This window comes from Carettochelys insculpta, chromosome 4 (assembly GCF_033958435.1).
Source record: "Carettochelys insculpta isolate YL-2023 chromosome 4, ASM3395843v1, whole genome shotgun sequence".
Taxonomy (NCBI): domain Eukaryota; kingdom Metazoa; phylum Chordata; order Testudines; family Carettochelyidae; genus Carettochelys; species Carettochelys insculpta.
The window spans coordinates 117,735,743-117,754,485 of NC_134140.1; the positions used below are offsets into that span (position 1 = coordinate 117,735,743).

Here is an 18,743-nt window from a genome sequence, read left to right on the forward strand (position 1 = left end):
ACAAGTAAAACTGAACAGGGGGAAGGATCCAAGCTAGGAGGTGCCTGGCTTGAGGAAAAGATGATTAGAACTACTGTCATGCTGAGAATTTGCACATAACGAGTTCATTGATGTATTCGGCTTAATTGCAAGTTTGGCTTATTTTGGTTTAGTAATTTCAGTTACGTTGACACTATGATGTAAATTCTATTTTATTAGAAACGATTTTATAACTCTGGCTTTTATACATTTGAATTTGACTAGCCTCACCTCCCCACAGTCAACTTATTGCTGCCACACTCAATTGTCAAACATCGACTGTTGCAGCAGTGCATTGTGGGAACCTAACCCACAGTTCCCTCAGGACTGTAGCATTCTGGGTATTTTTGCTTGTGTGGTATGGCAAAAAACAAAAAAATGCCCTGCAAGTGGTTGTGGGTATGTGATGTCATCTTCCCACATTGCATTGTCCTCATTGCCTACTGTGGAAAGCAAATGGCCATTCTTCCAGAGTGAAAGAAGTAAAAGTAGGGAAATCCCAGGGAAAGGAAAACCAAATAGGCTGGGTTTAGAAGGGGTAGTGAGTCAGGCAAGGCGGGGTCTATCATACTGACCTGAGATCACCCAAGTGTCTGTGTCATCTCTAATGACCCTGCAGCCACTCCCTGCCCTCCCCCTTGAATCCAGAAACATAGTTAAGTTGAGGAAAAAAAGACAACTTGTGATGCAGGATTTTTGGCTTCTCAATTCACTACACAGATGCATCCAACACGAGGGATGGAGCTCACCAAACTTCCACATGCATGTAGACTCTGTGATCTGGGATCATCCAGGTGTCTGTGCCATATCAACTGGCCCTCCAGCTACTTTTCTTTCACTTGAAGCACCCTACTTGGGTAGAATGGTATGGTTTCTACCTGATAAGCCAACTAGCACTCCAGGAGGCATGGGGGTTGACTGTTGAAGGGCTAGTTAATGAGGATCCTTCAGCATGTTGCTCAGGCAGGGGGTATCATGCAGTATGGGGGGAGGTTGTTTGAAGGGCCAGTTGAAACAGTCCCTTTCCCCAGCAACAGCAAGTCCCAAAAAATCTTTGCCACAGGGGGAGAGACTTTCCCCTGGTGACAGCAAGCCCACGAGAACCTTTCCCGCCCTTAGAGCTCTCACCGCGCACAAACCAGGACATGGTGCTGTCTGGCAGCATGGTCTCCACTGGGCAGCAGGTACGTTCTTTTATTGGGTTGGGGGCTAGCCCATGATGTGGTTGGGTTCAGGAAAAACCCTGACTGCACGATGCCTGTGGGGGTGGCAGGGGCTGCCCCTGTACAAATGTAAACCATAGAAAAGAAGTTTCTCAGTCTCTCATACAAACATGACCCCCATAGCCTATCTGCCACGTGGTGTGGTGGGGCAGAGGCTATTGCCAGCACTGGAAAAAAAAATCCAAGTGCTCAGCTTACAGAGGGAGAGAAAGAACCATCAGCTCCATGCTGGGGCTATTTTTAATGGGCAGATGCACTCACTGAGCTGATATTAAAGAAGTCTCTCAGCCTCTCATATAAGCATGCCCCCACAGACTAGCCAACACAAGCGTCCCAGTGATGAATTCAAATTGCAGACTTCCTGTTACCTAATTCCTCTGCACCTGCAAAGCACTGGAGATGGAAGCGGACAACCATGGGCACTGTGGGATACATATGGTACACCTCTAAAGGTTAATAGTCTATTAAAAGATACAGCATTTCCACACTAGCCTTAATTTGAACTCTTAAATTCAGACTTTACCCTATACTGAGTCGCTTTCAACTATTTTATAATATCAACCTTAGTGTTCCCTAAAATTGACCTAATTGTATTTACAGTAAAGACAGTGATATTGTAAAATCAAGTTTACTGCCTTAAATTCGACTTTATCATGTAATGTAGACATAGCCTTGCTTTGATCTGTTTTCACTTGCAATCCCTTAAAATCCTACCTTTTATATTTAATGAAGACATTTTTGTTTATTATCAAGCTCACTCTATAAGAAGTGTTACTAGAGGGAGGAGCCACAGCTGCATAGATCTCTCATTGATAAAGAGAACCAATACCTTATGAGCTCTCTGGGTAAAACCTGAATACAGAGTGAGATGGATTTACTTGGGGCTCTTGTTCCTTTTGAGGGTTGTATTCCTGGGTGCTGTCAAGGATGTACAACCAAACCCGTCCAGAGCTAAACTTATCTCTGTCTGTGTTACATTGCTTGGGATCTGTTACCCAACTTCTGGGCCAGAACCTTTGGTCTCCCCCAGCAAAGGCACATAAGTACAGAGTGGTAGGGTGTCACAGCAGGTGGCAGGGTGCAGGCACTGTGACATGATGGCTGTGTCTACACTAGCCCCAAACTTCGAAATGGTCACACAAATGGCCATTTCAAAGTTTACTAATGAAGCGCTGAAATGCATATTCAGCACTTCATTAGCATGCGGGCGGCTGTGGCGCTTCGAAATTGACACAGCTCGTCGCCGCGCGGCTCGTCCCAACAGGGCTCCTTTTTGAAAGGACCCCGCCTACTTCGAAGTCCCCTTATTCCCATCTACTTCAAAGTAGGCGGGGTCCTTTCGAAAAGGAGCCCCGTTGGGACGAGCAGCGTCAATTTCAAAGCGCTGCGGCCGCCTACATGCTAATGAAGCGCTGAATATGCATTTCAGCGCTTCATTAGTAAACTTCGAAATGGCCATTTGCGTCTAGTGTAGACATGGCCGATCAGCGCAGAGGGTGCCAGACTCAAGGAGATACAGTGCCTGTATCTTCAGGCTGATTCTTAACTTCTTTTGTTTTAGAAAGAGATGTAATCCAAAACACTATGGCTGTGTCTATACTTGCATTCCTCTTTCGAAAGAGATAGGCAAATGAGGCGCAGATTTGCATATCTGGCACCTCATTTGCATATTCATATTTCAAAAAGAAAACCAGTGTAGACACTGCTGTTTCGAAAGCAAACCCCATCTTCGAAAGAATCCGTCTTCTCATCAAAAAAGGGAAGAAGGATTCTTTCAAAGATGAGGTTTACTTTCAAAAGAGCAGTGTCTACACTGGTTTTCTTCTTTTGAAAGAAACCATTTTGAAATAGAATATGCAAATGAGGTGTCAGATATGCAAATCTGCATCTCATTTGCATTTTTGATTTCCATCATTTGCATGCCTCTTTTGAAAGAGGAATGCAAGTGTAGACACAGCCTACGTGAGTTAATCAAAGCCAAATTTGGAAAAGGACAGTCTATATACATACATGTGCTTTTCCTACTTTAATTGTCCCCAGCCCACACTTGGTGACTTTTAGGTAATGATAGCAGACCCAACTGTTTTCCCAAGCTTTCCATGCAGAAAGAAGAGGGTCAATTGAGAAAATGAGGGGGCTAATGAAATGTGGTCTTATGTGAGGTCAGAAATGTCTTCTATGCCAACCTTCTGAGAGCTGATTAAGAAATTTATTTGCAAATTTTAAATGTCTGACATGCAATTTGGGCATTAGACAGATACCTCCTGAAAAATCTAAATAAATAAAGTTTTAAAAATAAATAGTTCTGATCAAGTGATTGGCACCCAAATATTTTTATTCATAATACTAAAATGAAGAACCATTTGTAAATCCTATGAGCTTACCTGGAGCATAAGTGTTGACATCATCTTCAGTTTGTCAACTGTGTAATACTGGCGATGTAACAGAGGATGATTAGCCATTTTTCTAAGCTGCATCATGACATTGCCCATTTCTGAGTTTTTCTCTATGACCCCCCCAAAAAAAAAAAAAAAAAAAAGGCAATGATTTCCACATTTGATTTAAGGAACCAAATCTATATATATTTTCAACTATGATCTGAGTTCTCTCAAAACCAGTAAGTTTATTTTTAGTAAGTGTTTGATGTTTCCACAAATCAAAAACTTAGTACAATTTAAGAGACAAATTGGGAAAAACAACCAAAACCTCACATACCCTGGTTGTCAATAGATTTCTTTAATTTGCTGAAGAGGTCATAGTATAGTTGTTCCTGTTTCTCTGACATATCACACAATTCAATAAGATCTTTTTTGGGAGGTAGTTGTTTAAGGACCTGATGAGACAAGATAAATATTTAAACTGAATGACATTTCCTATGAATTATCTAAAATTGCATGTTGTCCAAGGGTGGACTGCAAAAAAGTGCATTTAAAAACAACTTTTTAGGAGATTGGTCCATTAAGTCTTTTCACTGGCCATAATGGACTTCAGATCAGGTCCTAAGAGTTCAAGTCACAATCGACAGATTCCAAAATTGAAGAAATATTTTTGAAAATATTTGGAAAGTATTTTCCTACCTATCAGGCAGGTTATCTAGATTAGGTTTCATTGATTAACTAGTAAAATATGATACTAAGCAGTGAAGGAGCATATTAAGAAACAGGGAAAGTAGAAGCGTCAGTACGATTAAGCTTAAATTTCTACACTTTAGTGCTCATGATGTTGCCATTTGTCCTATTCTTACATGAAGACAATCCTTGATGGAAGGGAGCAGAAAGAAGCTACTTATACCACAGAGAGAATGAAGCACTCTAACCGTCTGAGTTCTTAGAACAAAAAAGGCCTTGAGCTATTTTAAACAGACATTTGCAACTATACCATATATACAAAGTCAATCTTTTGATTAAAATGATGTTACTATGAAGCAGAACAGTAATTTGTGACAAGTGAGGCCACTCATTTGGTGACTACTGCTTTACAATAATGCAAACCTCAGAGATGCCATCCAGACCATCATGTACAATGTTGTAAACAGAAAAGCCAGAAAGAAATGAGCACTAGAAACAGCAGAGACAAAAAGCAAAGTTCTCAAAGAAAAAGAAGAGTGATCCATGGAAGAAGAGAAGCAGCTGAAGCCTCATTTATTTCGGGGTGGGGTGGCTGTGAAGAAGTTAGAACTCCCGGTGATGAAGACAGAGGGACTGACTGGGTCTAAGGAAGGGAACAGGCTCATGAAAATGGCACTCAGCCTTTACTGAAGGTTCTTGTATATACTAGGAGGCATGCAATGCCATCACTTCTACTAAGTTTCCTAAAATTAAGGTCTTCTGCTTTATTTGATAGAACATTTGTGGACCTCTGTACTTTCTATATTGAGTCTGCTGTTGTAGGACTGTAGATCAGAAGCATGAAAGCTCATGACCTAATAAATTATTTTGTTAGTCTTTAAAGTGCTACATGACTGCTTTTTTGTTTTGCTTTATTCAAAGAGTTCTCCATGTTTTACATTACAAAAATAAAATTATTTCATAGTCTTCAAAGTGGGTGAGATAACAATTTAATCGAATGAGCTTAAGTTCAAGGATGGAACAACATTTTTGAACTGCACAGAATGACTTAAGCGATAACTTTCTGAAGCTTTTTTTTTTGTCCTCTTCCCCAACACAAGTTGGTTCAACAAAAGGTACTATCTCACACATCTTGTCCTCCTGGGACCAATACAGCCACAACACCACTTTACATTCATTAGCAGAGCTGTAAATTAACGGATTTACCTCATCCTTTACTCTTCTCAAGATAAATGGTTTTATGATCTGCTTTGCATGAGCGATCCTCTCCTTTTCATATATACTGTGTTCTTCAGCAGCTTTCTAAGAAAAACATTTGAAAAATTCAGTTTTACGAGGTGAAAATTCTCAACTCCAATAACAACATTACTTTTTAGTGTGCACACTCCAATCTGAGAGAGAATCACTCAAGGAACCAGAGAGAAAAAAAGCTCTCCCCTTTTATCTTCTGTAAAAAATGGTTATTTAACTTTCATAGTTGTTGTTCACATCGTTTCCAACAGGTGTGCATGTACATTGTGAGCATGATCACCAGAGTACCCTCTAGCTGGGCATGGTATATAGGACGTTGCTGACACCCCCACACACACCCCAGTCTTCTCTGTTTCTTCTTCCTTCTTGCCCAAATATTCCAAAAGAGGGGAGATGGGTGGGGTTTGGAACAATCACGAGTAAAATATCTTGAAGAACAACAGATAAGAAAAGTACGTAACCATTTTTAATTCTTCTTCACATGATTGCTCATGTGCATTCTAACAGGTGACTCAAAAGCAGTTTCCACAGAGGAAGGGTTGGAGACTACCTGGTAGCTGCTTGTAGGACGTCCCTGCCAAAGGCCATGTTGTCTCATGCCTGCAGAGTAATGGCATCATGAGATATGAAGGTGTGTAGTGAGTCAGTATGGCCTCCTGCAGACCCGGAGGCAGAGGAGGCTATGCAGAGGCCCTGGTGGTCGGGGCCGGAGCCAGGAGACCAGAGGCCTGCCCCTCAGAGGGCGGGGCCAAGGGCTAGAAGAGCCAAAGGCGGGACTCAGGACCCATTCGAGGCTGGGCCTCCGGGCAGGGAGGACGTGCCTGCACGAGCTCCTCGGCGCCAAAGGGAGAGGGCCTGCTGCTGCCCAGCCAGGCTGGAGGAGCAAGCCCCCAGCGGCTCCAAGCAATCCCGGGTCCATATGCCCCAAGGGGACTACCCGGACTTCCCAGACCTACCAGGACCTTCACACCGGTGGAGACCCCCTGCCTTGGAAGAAGCCCCAGGAACGGTCTGCCCTAGAGTCCCGGCGGATCCTTACAGCACTCAGGCCCAGGATTGCCTCGGGTCTCCTGTATTACCGCCGCCCGACTACCCCAATGACATTGTGATGGACGACTGGCCGGAGCCCCCGAAGGTGGATGACCTGGAGGAGACCGACCTAGGGGGACCCCTTGACCAGATGGACTGGGACTTCCCGCCAGCAGAGGTAGAGGTAGGAAGTGGCCTGGGGAACGACGCTCATGAACCCATGGCGGTGTGTTGCGGTCTGGATCCCCACTGCCGTGGTTGCGTGTGAGCGACCCCCAGGGCCCCGGGCCGGGTCGCAGTGGAGTGGGAGGGCCTGCGACCCCCCTACCCTCTCCTTGACAGGGCCAGCCTGCACTGAGCCTGTCTGTAACCCTTGTGTTGCTGCCCCACCCCAAACTGAGGGCTGGGCCGGTGTTTAACCCTTGTGTTGCTGCCCCGCCCCAAACTGAGGGCTGGGCCGGTGTTTAACCCTTGTGTTGCTGCCCCGCCCCAAACTGAGGGCTGGGCCGGTGCTTAACCCTTGTGTTGCTGCCCCGCCCCAAACTGAGGGCTGGGCCGGTGCTTAACCCTGGTGAACTGCTGCCCCGCCCTGGACTGAGGGCCGGGCCCAGAACTGTATTATTACTTGGGACTGCTGCCCTGCCCTGGACTAAGGGTCAGGCCCAGAACTGTACTATTATCTGGGGACTGCTGCCCTGCCCTGGACTGAGGGCTGGGCCCAGAACTATACAACTCTTGTGAACTGCTGCCCCGCCCTAGATTGAGGGCTGGGGCCTGTATGGTGTTGTAGCGGTGAGCTGCTGACTGCCTGAACTGAGTACGGGCTGGTGCCCTAACCCCCTTTTTGCTGCCGCCCACCCTAGACTAAGGGGCTGGGCGTCACTGGACTTGTTACAAGGTGTAATTGGATAACCATGTGGCTTCCCTGCAGAGGGTGTGGATAAAGACTTGCATGAGGAATGCTCCCTTGTAGAGTGGGCTGTCAAGGCTTGTGCTGGGACCTTGGCCAGGCTGAGTCAGCTCCACACAGGATGTGATCTATGATGAAAGATGGTTGGCTGAGATGATGAGGCCCTTCATTTTTTCTGCCACTGCAATAAAGCATTGCAATTATCTTGTGTGGTCAATGTAAACTGTCAGGCCACACCTGAGGTGCGGGAATGGCGGACTCTTTCCCCATCATTGGAATGAGGTTTCAAGAAGAACACCAGCAAAAAGCCTTCCTGGTTAATGTGGGAGTGAGAGGCCATTTGAGGTAGGAATGCTGCGTGAGGGTGTAGCTGTACCTTGACCTTACAAAAGACGGCATATGGTAGTTTTGAGGGAAGGGCTTGGAGCTCGGTAAGTGAGATTATGGCCACCAGAAAGGCAATCTTCTAAGAGAGGTAAGGCAAAGCGGGTAGGTTGCTGTTGAAATATCCTCACTTGAGGTGCTTGATATGTCCCTGGCCATGGGCTGAGATGTCTGTGTGTTTCTCCCTGCATCTTAACCAAAAACCTTAGGAACTGGGCATTTAAACATCTATGCTGTTTAATTTGCGACTTTATTCCCTATCAAACCCATAGAAGTGCTTTGTAAAAGGTTTACTTTAAAATTCCCTTTAAAAATACTGTATAGGGCTGTGTAATGCAAAGTAAACAAAAATGACAGTTGGAAATGACAGTTGGTATTCATATTCATAAAAAGTAATTAATATGTATAAGTTTAGGTTTGAAATTCTAACAACTGATTGGTTAGTTTTTGATACCTTATAAATATGTAACATAGACCTTTCCTTGGTTGCCGTGGCAACCAAAATGCAACAAGGTTTTCAACCAGGTCCTGACTGGCTCTATAAAGTTAGGAGCCTGAGGCCCCTGCAGGGTCTGTCGGTCGTGTCGCAGCAGCGGACCCGTCCGGATAAAGAAGAAGAAGAGAAGAAGTTGGCGAAGACCTGCTAGACCGTCGTGTCAATTGTCATGCCTTAGCCATCGAGGGACAGCTACCGGAACTCGTTTGGCAACAAGTCATCGAGGGACGCCGAAGAAAGAAGAGCTCCAGATCGAAGATCACAAAAAGAGCTTTTTAAAGAAATCACTGAAGGCTCCAGTTTTTACTAGAGGATTTGCCCGCCAAAGGCGCCGCCACCAAACAAGCGTGTGCCTTGTGAGGGGGCAAACCGCAGCAGCAGTCCTGCCCTTCTCTTCGCCAACCATTGCCAGTGGCCAGTGACGAGAATTAAAGGCTGCCTTTGCAGGAGGTTTTTGTGTTCCCACGTCGGTTCTTTTCCTCCTGTTTCCTCTTTTTACTCCTCTTTCCTGTCAGGCCTAGCGCGGCACTGTAAAAACGCGCCTGTGCAGCCACAACTTCCTAGCGTCTGAACGAAGTGATTGCAGGCCCAGCACCTGGACACAGATCTAAGGAGAGAGGTAACCAAAGGGTGTATTTGTAATGAGTTGGTTAATGTGTATGTTTTATGCTTGCTGTTGCCTTTTCGCGTGCTGCTGGATGTGTTAAATAATAAAATTGTCAAGCAATAGCAGCATATTACAGGTGGTAGGCTGGGATTGCCCCAGTTCTACTAACATAATTAAATATTGTGTAACCCTTTGTCCCACTAGTTAATGTAAAGCACAGGGGGCGCTATTTATAGCTAGCCTGAGATATTATTCAACCCTCATAGTATTGTAGAAGCATAATTTCCTCTGCCAGCAAGAGGCAGAGACTTTGTATTTGGGAAACTATCGTAAGAGGTGGTCCCAAAAACTTGGATCCGCTGTTTAACTGGCGGTCCAGACCAGGAATCGTCGTAGGAGGCGATCCTAAAAAGGGAATTGTCATAAGAGGCGATCCCAAACCATTTGCTCCCCCCTGATCAAGAGGGAGGTTGAGCGTCCAGAATTATCGTAAGAGGTGATTCTGGGAGTAGGGTTGAGAGCCTCGTGGCTCTCCCCAACCTGCTTGTGGGGGAATAACACCCCACAGCGGGTCATATATTACTTATTTAGTCGTTTAACTGGCACCTCTGTGAAAAGAGGATTGTGAGGTATTGTGCATTAATAATCTTCCCTTTACAGCACTCAGCAAAGATGACATGGGATTCCTGGGACACGCTGTAAGTAAGGGGAAGTTCTGAGGGTGCTGTCCATCGCAGCTTTACACAGGTCAAGGGCTAGCGTTGTAAATAGATAAACCCTGTGCTAAAAACTAGTGGTGAAAAGGGAACTTCTTAGTTTGTCACTTTAGGTCTATCCTTGCGTGTGTTTCCTTTGCCCCTTAATAAACGTCTCGTGTTCTCTACCCTAAAGGGCCTCATCCGTTCTTACAGGGTCAGACAGTTTATTGCACCATTCCTGTGGATCTTTACCACAACCCTGTAAACCCTGTTCCGACTGACCACCGTGCATACCGCGCTGGGTTGCGAGGTAAAACCCAGTGAGACACCTTGCTAACATCTTTAGGGAGTGTGGTTAAGTGTCTCGAGGGCATAAAAAATTAAGAAAATTTAAATTTTGTGTCGTGCCTCAGTTTCCCCTGGTGTATGCAAATTCTTCAGTGTGTCTTATAGCACTGCCCTCCACGATAGTCGCTAGGGGCTCAAAATGGGCAGGGGAGTGGGGTGCATAAACTTAAGATAGGACCAGGTTCAGGTCCTATTGGGTAACACGGTTTTTGACCTGGACATACTGCCTATGCTTGAGGAGCCACCCCACCATGGGGTTGTCAAAGATGATGAATCTACAACCATCCTCTCAGTGAAATGCTGAGGTGGCCACTAAGTGAATCCTGCTAGACGTTATGGCCAGGCCCTGATGCTTTAGGTGCACCATGTAGTCTAGAACTGCAGAAATGGGGGCCTGCTCTGGGTAGACACCCTGCTGAGTGGACCAAATGGAGAAATGCTTCTACCTAGGTAGATAGGTGACCCAAGTAGAGGGTATGCAGCTATGCAAGAGGTTCTCATGGATCAAGTCCAAGCACTGCAGCTTAAGTCAACTACAGAGCTTCCACGGCATTAGGTGGAGAGATGCCAGGTTGGGGTACTCTGGATGGCTCTGGTCCTGGGTAATGAAGTCTGGGAGCAGAGAATATCAGTAGCCTGTCCACTGACAGATTCAGTAACATGGTGAACCAGAGCTGCCTGTGTCATGTTACAGCCATCAGAATGAGGGATATCTTGCACGGCTGGATCTTGAGGAGGAGCCTTTGTGTGTGAGGGAAATTCAGAAAATTGTAGAAGAGGTGACCAGGACAGGTGAAACGCATCTCCTAGGGACCCTGGCTTTGATTTTGGAAGGGGCAGAACAGATGGCACTTCCAGTTGCTCCTTGTTGCAAAAGAGGATGACCTGAAGATGACTCCAGCTGTGGAAAATGGATGAAACAATGTCCATTCTGAGTGATCATTCACTGGTGCTGAACAAGTACCTGAGGCCATCCCCTAGCTGTTAGTGGATGACACTTACACCTGGATGTGATGGGATATGCAGAAGTTCCAAAGGAAAAGGGCATCTTGGCATACGAGAGAAGTGTGAGAAACACACTGTTTTATAGAAAACATTGCTGTGGTGTCATCAGTCAGCACTGAGATGCAAGGACCCTGCAGCTGGGTCCAAAACACCTAGCAGATGAGGCACACCTACTGCAGCTCCTTCATACTGATGTGCATGAGAGATGGAGCGGGGACCATAGCCCCCATGTTCTGAGAGTGCTGAGGTGTGTCTCCCATGCCTGTAGACCCTGACCAATTAGGACTGAAGCAGGGGTAGCCTGGCATGCTGAACTACATAAGTGCAGGCCACCATGGTCCGACAGAGTCTAAAAGTGGCCCTTGAGCATGGAGGCTGTTACTGTCATGGTGTCTTACAGGGTCCAAATAAACTCTATCATGCACATGGAGGGAAGGTCCAGCCCCTCCTTTAAATGCCTCCCTATCGGGGATGCAACCACCACCAGATATGACAAATCCCTCTGCAGGGTGAAGAGGTGACAGTGCCAAGATCACAAGCTAGGGTACCATGTCCTTTTCTCCATCGTTGATTCTGGTAATCCTTTTATGCTTCTTGTTCAGATGGAGTCAAGGAGGAGAGTCAGAGGAGAGTTTCTCACATCAAACTCTGCAGTGAAGACCCCGAGTCAACTCAGCCTCAAAATACATTGTTTCCAGCTACAGTATGCAAGTAGCTGGAGTTGCACACCTTAGGTCGACATTGCCCTGTAGAACAGACCTGCCCTCAGTGCAAAGCCAAAACAAACAGGACACTGATCAGTCTGCTTGCCATTCAAAGGTACTTGAGACATGAAGAGTGTGGATCACCTATTGGCATAGGCTTCTGGCAACTCTCACAAGATTTAAACACCTGTGACCATGGCGTGCCCCAGTCAGGGGACTTGTAAACGGGGGTATGCAAGGGAACCCCTCAGATGACTGACTATACAGCTGTGAACTGAAATGCAAACTAAATGTGAATGACTAACAAATGATGAATACAAAGAACACACTTGCAAAGCAAGAGCACAAAGAAGATCCAATGATCACTGGAAGTAACAACAACGAAGGATCCTGTGGCACCTTACAGACTAACAGAAAAGTTTTGAGCATGAGCTTTCATGAGCACAGACTCACTTCATCAGATGCAGCATCTGATGAAGTGAGTCTGTGCTCATGAAAGCTCATGCTCAAAACTTTTCGTTAGTCTATAAGGTGCCACAGGACCCTTCATTGCTGTTACAGACCCAGGACTAACACGGCTACCCCTCCGATACTGGAAGTAACAAGGAACTGAGAGTGTGGGAAGTAGGCAGTGTCCTACATACCATGAAGGTGCCATGTCAGATGGATCCATAGCAGACCCACTGGGTATCACAAGGGAAAAAGTCTCCAATGATCATGTCCACATGAACACATCTATTGGAATGCACTTAATCACTGGAAGACCTGAAAATTACAAGAGTTTTGCGATATCAAGCTTCAGTACAATCTCATCCATTTGGTCTTATTCGTAATGATGTGATGTCTCCAATGGTGTACCAGATTCCTGTAATAGGTTTGTAACTAAACCAAACATTGTAAAAGAAGAGTATTTCAGCAATGAAAGTATGCTTTTGAAAAAAAAAAGTATTTTATTGCTTACTGTTTTGGAAGAGAACAGCCTCCGAATTTCACTGGTGCTACCACTGAACATATGTGGCATAACAAAATTCAACAGAGACATTAGTTCCAACAGGTTATTTTGAACTGGAGTTCCTGTTAGCAGCAGACGATTCTTTGCCTATTTGGCCAATACGAAAAAAGTCACAAATACTAGTTACTAAAAAGAACATGAAATGAATACCAGAGGAATTAATATTTTTCTTCTAAAGAACAGCTTAGGCAACTTTTTGTGCTGAATAACTCACAGAAGATAGTAATTTAACATTCGTTTCTATCCCCCGTTTCAGCTGTACATTTCATGCCCACACCATGCAACAAATAAACTAACACCTAGTTTTCTGAGCAGGTTAGCAGGTTATCTTACAGCCAAGTTTTGCTGCTTCTACAGGAACTGCTGGGTAGACAAACTATCTGAAAGGGTTAAATTGGAAATTTACCTCACGAGATTTGCTGTATACCTTACTTCTTTTCAAGTCAATTGCTGAACAGTGATGCCCAAAATATTCATGTGTTTGCTCCTCTCCCACCTTTAGACTATGACAGAATTATCAGACTGGGGTCCACGAGGGAACTCCTGACAGTCTGCAGGCCCAGCTGATTAACTAATTCCACTCTCTCCCATGCACGCTCTCTACCTGCTCTGGTTTCACATAGCTCCCAGAAGCAACTGCCAGGTTCTGTGGCACCTAGATGCACTTTCTGGGAACTGCAACCAGTGGGAGCTGCTGGGTCAGTGCTTGTAGAGATGGCACCTCACTGGCTGTATCTCTGCATAGTGGCTGCAACAGTCTTACTACCACTTCCAAGAAACCACAGCAAACCCTGCCAGGACTCTGCACCTCCTCTTGCACACCAACCCACTGACTCAGCCCAGAGTCCACTCACACACACCTGAGCTTCTCCTGGAGCATACCCTTAGCCCCACATGCCTAACCCCTGACCCAGCATGGATCCCTCTTCCACACCCAAACTCCTTCTTGGAATCTGCAACCTGCACCCCCCCAAGCCCCCAGAACCTCACCCCCAGCCCAGAGCACCCTCTTTCACCCCAATCCCCTCATCCCTGGCCCTACACCAGAATCTATACCCCAGCCAGAGAGCTCACCCTCTTCCACCCCAATCCCATCCCCCGATCCAAAAAAAAAACCCTCCCAAACTACTCACCCCTGGCTCTACCCCAGAGCCCCCCCTTCCAGACTAAGTCCTCACCCCTTCCCACATCCCAACCCATATTATTTCTCTCCATTTTGAGCAGTCTTGGGCCAGTGTCTCCCACGTGTCAATGTCTGGGTATTGCATATTAGATAATTCATATTAAGTGCAATACTTTGAGATTGAGCAAAATTCTAAAATTTAACTGCTACCTCAGCGAGACCCTGATGCTTTCTGTTTAGACGGGAAATAAATCTCCACTTATAGATATCAAAGTAGAAATTCTAGATCCTGACTGGCATTTAAGTGCATGCAATCATTTTCTTACATTTGTTACACATAACACCTTTATATCAATAATTTTATTTGTGTTTTTAGCCAAAACTTTCATCAAGACTCTGAGCACAAAATGAGGTAGAACTTTTCAAAAAAAAACAAAACCCCTCTTACATTAATTGTCATTAAGTGCTGGTAGCGTACAGAACCCATGTTCTTCAACATGTGACCTTCATCAAAGATTGCATAGTTAAGCTTTAGACGTCGAAACAGACTGCGGTCATCTGAACTACTTATTGCAGAGTTATATCTGTCAGAGGAATACATAATAAGCAAATGTTTAACTTCTAACATGCATACTGAAATTGAAACTCAGTGAAATTACAAACCCTAGAAGTAGGACATAAAAGACATTTAAACCAAATGATGATGTCCCAATAAATAGTATTTTTGAAGGAGACTAACCACAACAACTTGGCACTGACAATTGCAGAATACCGAACAAGAAGCTGATACTCTCCATAATCATTCGATATCTAGAACCTCAAAGTTTACTGCAGCAAACACAGGGTAGCATCTACTACATTCTGAACAACAGCCATTAGAATTCTGCGAGGGTTAACCTCACATGTTCCCTGACTCAAAAAATTCATATTACTTTGTTAATTTTTCCTTTCATTTGGAGGAGGTGGGGAGGGGGCAGAACAGGACAATAACACTTCTGATTTTTAAACACAATAATTTGAATGTTACAAGCCTTGAAAAGTTAGTGAGAAAATTATGAATGTTTACAAATTACTGAATATGAAAGCATGGTCCAGGCAGCTTACGTTGGCCAGTTTCTGGCCAAAGTGAGCTACAAGATTGTGCTGGTGCTGAGGCAGACAGCACGTGGCCCTTGCAGACAGCCACTCTGAGTGGTGTGCAGGGGCATGAGAGGTACAGAGCTGGCGGCAGGGAAGTGGCCTGGCCTGTGACAAAAAAAATGCAGAAGCTGCAATATTTTTAATACGTGTGGGCTTTTTACACCATTTGCAGATGTGGAGCACCTGTATCTGTATTTCCGAAGGGTGGATGAAGGACTCTGGGACACAATGGTTCTGGTGACTTTAGGATACAGTTGCCTTTGTTGTTTTTGTTACAGAACATATCTCGACACTGGCAAATTACAGAAGACTGTAACACTGGTGTTGTTAAGTAAAATCTTCATCTTGAAATGTCTAACTTTCAGACAAGAAGGAACATTAACGCTTTCCAAAGGGGTGGGGGGTGGGATGCAGGCCTTCAGTGATTTCAATCAATGAAAATTATCCATAATGGTCAAATACAGATGGTGGCATATACAGGAACATACTCATACATAGCTCTCCCCACTCAACTTCCCTTTAGCTGCCTTCCTCTTTCCATGCAGTTAATTACCTTAAGACAACATATTATTGTACTCTACAATGTTAATATCAAACATCACAATATCCAACGTTTGTGAGCTTCTCCCACCTATCTTAAGTAATGGTGGCATTCCTGGTGTAACCCCCACAGCTCCTGGTTGTATTTTTAAACTCTGCCCTTTGCACTGGTTAGCGACAGAGGAAGCAGTAGCTGTTCCTACCAATACCCTGCTGTGGGTCAAAAAGGGGCTATGCTTTGACAATAGTCATCTGAACAGGAATACTGAAATTTCAAAAAGATAAATCAATTGGCAATACTCTGCTAATCCAATTTCAGCTTTCTGAGAGCTCAAATATGATTCCATCTTCAAGAAATTGATGATGCCCTAATACCACTAGAGGTCAGTATAATAACATTTTGATCTCATTTACTGTTTTCTTTTAATTACAGTACTTACGTAGTCACAATCACATTGAAATGTACAACTTTATTATTAATGTCAATTCTGAGTTGCTTACGATCCTCTTGGGACCCTACAGGAAGAAAAAGAATACATCAGTACAATATTTTCTCTCCATTAACTATCTGTATTTAAAACAATTGTCTTAAAAATGCTGTCCAATGTCTAGTTCATGACTTTATTATGCTGCACATGCAACTTATCACATCTTCAGATTAGTCTCATCTAGCCTAAACTCATCTCAGAAGGCTAGCTGTTTTAGTCTGTAGCCTCACAAACAACAAGCAGTCCTGTAGCACCTTAGAGACTAATAAATTTATCAGGTTATGCGCTTCTGATGGTAAAACCCACTTCCTTCATCTGACCTAATAAATTTGTTAGTCTCTAAGGTGCTATAGGAAAGCTCATTATTCTTAAAACTCCTGTGTTTGTTTCTCTAATTTGAAGACCAATAGATTTCTTACCATAATAAAAAAGGACATCAAGAGCAGGACACCACAGATTAACCTCTCTTATCCAGTTATCTGCAAAAGATTATTAGAAAGAAATATATGAACCTTATATAAACTAACACAAATTGCAACACATTTTAGCCTTCTTTGGCACTAGACCACAATGCAGTTAAAAATCAAATAAAATTATACTGAAGCAAAAATCTTGAAACTGTTTTATAAATTTCACTGTTATAAAATCTTGCAATATTAAAAACGGCTGATAAAGGTGTTAAGGATTCCTAGAGCTTACTGGAATCTAAAATGTAGCAGATGTTTTAAGACCAGAATCTAGCAAAGTTAGAGTAAAATTAACACACAACAACTGCAGTTTGTGAAACACACAATTTTTTTAAAAAATTATCACTTATTTACTTACCACCTGAATTTTAATGTGCATCTTTAAAATATTAAATATCAATATCAGTTATAGTTTCAGTTCTGTTTAAACATCATATTTACAACCACTGAGGGTATGACTATACTGCAATTAGACACTCCCAGAAGGTCCTTGCCAGCTGACTTGGGCTCATGGGCTACGGCTGCAGTGCTCTTTTGCAGTATTGACCTCTGGACCTGGTCTGGAATCTGGACTCTACAGCCCTGTGAGATGGGAGAGTCATAAACCTTCTGCTGCAGCCCAAGCCAGAAGGTCTTAGCTGCAATTAAACATCCTTTCAAGTCCAAGTCAACTAGCATGAGCCACAAGTGGGTGTCTAAGTGCAGTCCAAACATAACCCTAGAAAGCTCAATATTAGCATAAAGAAATTACAACACATGCTTTCCTCTGAAGTAAAAATTATATATAAAAGGTGTGATCTTAAAACTTCATATCTGCTTAATCTTTTTATTAGTGAATGAGGCTTGCTTTATTACACATACTTGTGAAATCCTTAACTTACCTAAAGTTGAAGCTGGTACAACAATCAAATGAGGACCTTTATCACCCACTTGGTAGAGGTATGCCAGGAATGCAATAGCTTGTATTGTTTTTCCTAAACCCTAGGAAAAAATACATTGTTTAAACTAAAATTAATATAGTCATTATGAAATTAAGAATATCCTGCGGGGATAGGGAAGAGAAGTTCTCACACTCTTCTGGCTTTCTTAAAGGAGTGGTGAAGAGAATTTGAAAGACTTACTATGGGTTAAATTAAAGTCTGGTACTAGATACCTGAAATATATGTTATCACAGTGAGAAAAATATATTTGTTCAAGAAAAGAAAACATATATGTTTATTACGTGACTGGCTCTGACTAGCCAAAACCATCATCTGTCTAATCCCCAGTTATCCAGGACTATGCAATTCAAGCCCTTTTCTGGTAAAAGGAGTATTGCAATTTGAGTAACTCTAGGCAAAATAAAAGAACTTGTTTTTGCATATTAAATTAAGTTCACAATACAGAATGAATGCAATTGTCACAATCTCATTTCATTTCTACTTCTGACTTACGCAAGACACTAGTGGCATAGCCTTTAGTATATTTAAAGACACTTTTTATCGAGCATTTCTGAGTAATATTTCACTGGTTACTGCTAAAACAACCTAATTTAAGAAAGGGAAAAACATTTCAAGGCAATACTTCAAAAATTATTTTTCACTGGTAAAGTTTGTCAACCCAAGCAACATCAAGTCACTAATTTATGGTTATGGAACCTATAGTTTAAGCATAATAATATATGCACTATGTAGATAAAATTATGTCAGATGAGCATTTCAAAATTTCTTAAATATTCAGTGTTCTACTTACCATTTCATCAGCTAAAATACCATTTAATCCATGTTTATGTAGAAGTGCTAGCCAGTTCAAACCTATCTTCTGATATGGCTTAAGCTCCATACTGAAGAAACAGAATAGGTTACAATTTTAGTCCTAATTGTTTCCACATAAAAGAGTATTAAAAGATGACAAATTCTTACAGTTCTCAACCCAGTTTACTGTAATGTTTCCTACTGTTTATTTCGGTTGAGGCCCACTTGGGAGTCAAGAATTCACTTTCAGGAAGGAAGCATTACTAAGGTTTAACATTTTTAAGTTGTTTGAATCAATCATACATTTTAATTATTTTATAAAGGATGAAACTACAACAATTTCCTCTAACTCATTTATATTTTATCCGTTTTTTTACCATTGATAGACATATAATAGCTATTTAAAAACATGGAAGAACATGCTTGTTTCATTTTAGAATCTGTAATGCAGCTGTACCTATTGATAGAGCAGAAAAGTGTGGCCACACTTGGCCAAAAC

General features: G+C 43.2%; 1 protein-coding gene across 5 annotated transcripts in view; it reads right to left on the bottom strand.

Moving 5' to 3' along the window:
* SMARCAD1 (SNF2 related chromatin remodeling ATPase with DExD box 1) overlaps positions 1–18,743 on the bottom strand; it is a 109,535-nt gene that overhangs the window by 7,392 nt on the left and 83,400 nt on the right. For all 5 annotated transcript variants that reach the window (XM_074993593.1, XM_074993592.1, XM_074993590.1 and 2 more), the window contains 9 exons: positions 18,243–18,333; positions 17,393–17,492; positions 16,464–16,523; positions 15,997–16,072; positions 14,325–14,460; positions 12,703–12,840; positions 5,516–5,611; positions 3,957–4,074; positions 3,626–3,747 (listed from right to left, as the gene is read on the bottom strand). In XM_074993593.1, coding sequence (XP_074849694.1) covers positions 3,626–3,747; positions 3,957–4,074; positions 5,516–5,611; positions 12,703–12,840; positions 14,325–14,460; positions 15,997–16,072; positions 16,464–16,523; positions 17,393–17,492; positions 18,243–18,333 — 937 coding nt within the window. The remainder of the gene's footprint in view (positions 1–3,625; positions 3,748–3,956; positions 4,075–5,515; positions 5,612–12,702; positions 12,841–14,324; positions 14,461–15,996; positions 16,073–16,463; positions 16,524–17,392; positions 17,493–18,242; positions 18,334–18,743) is intronic.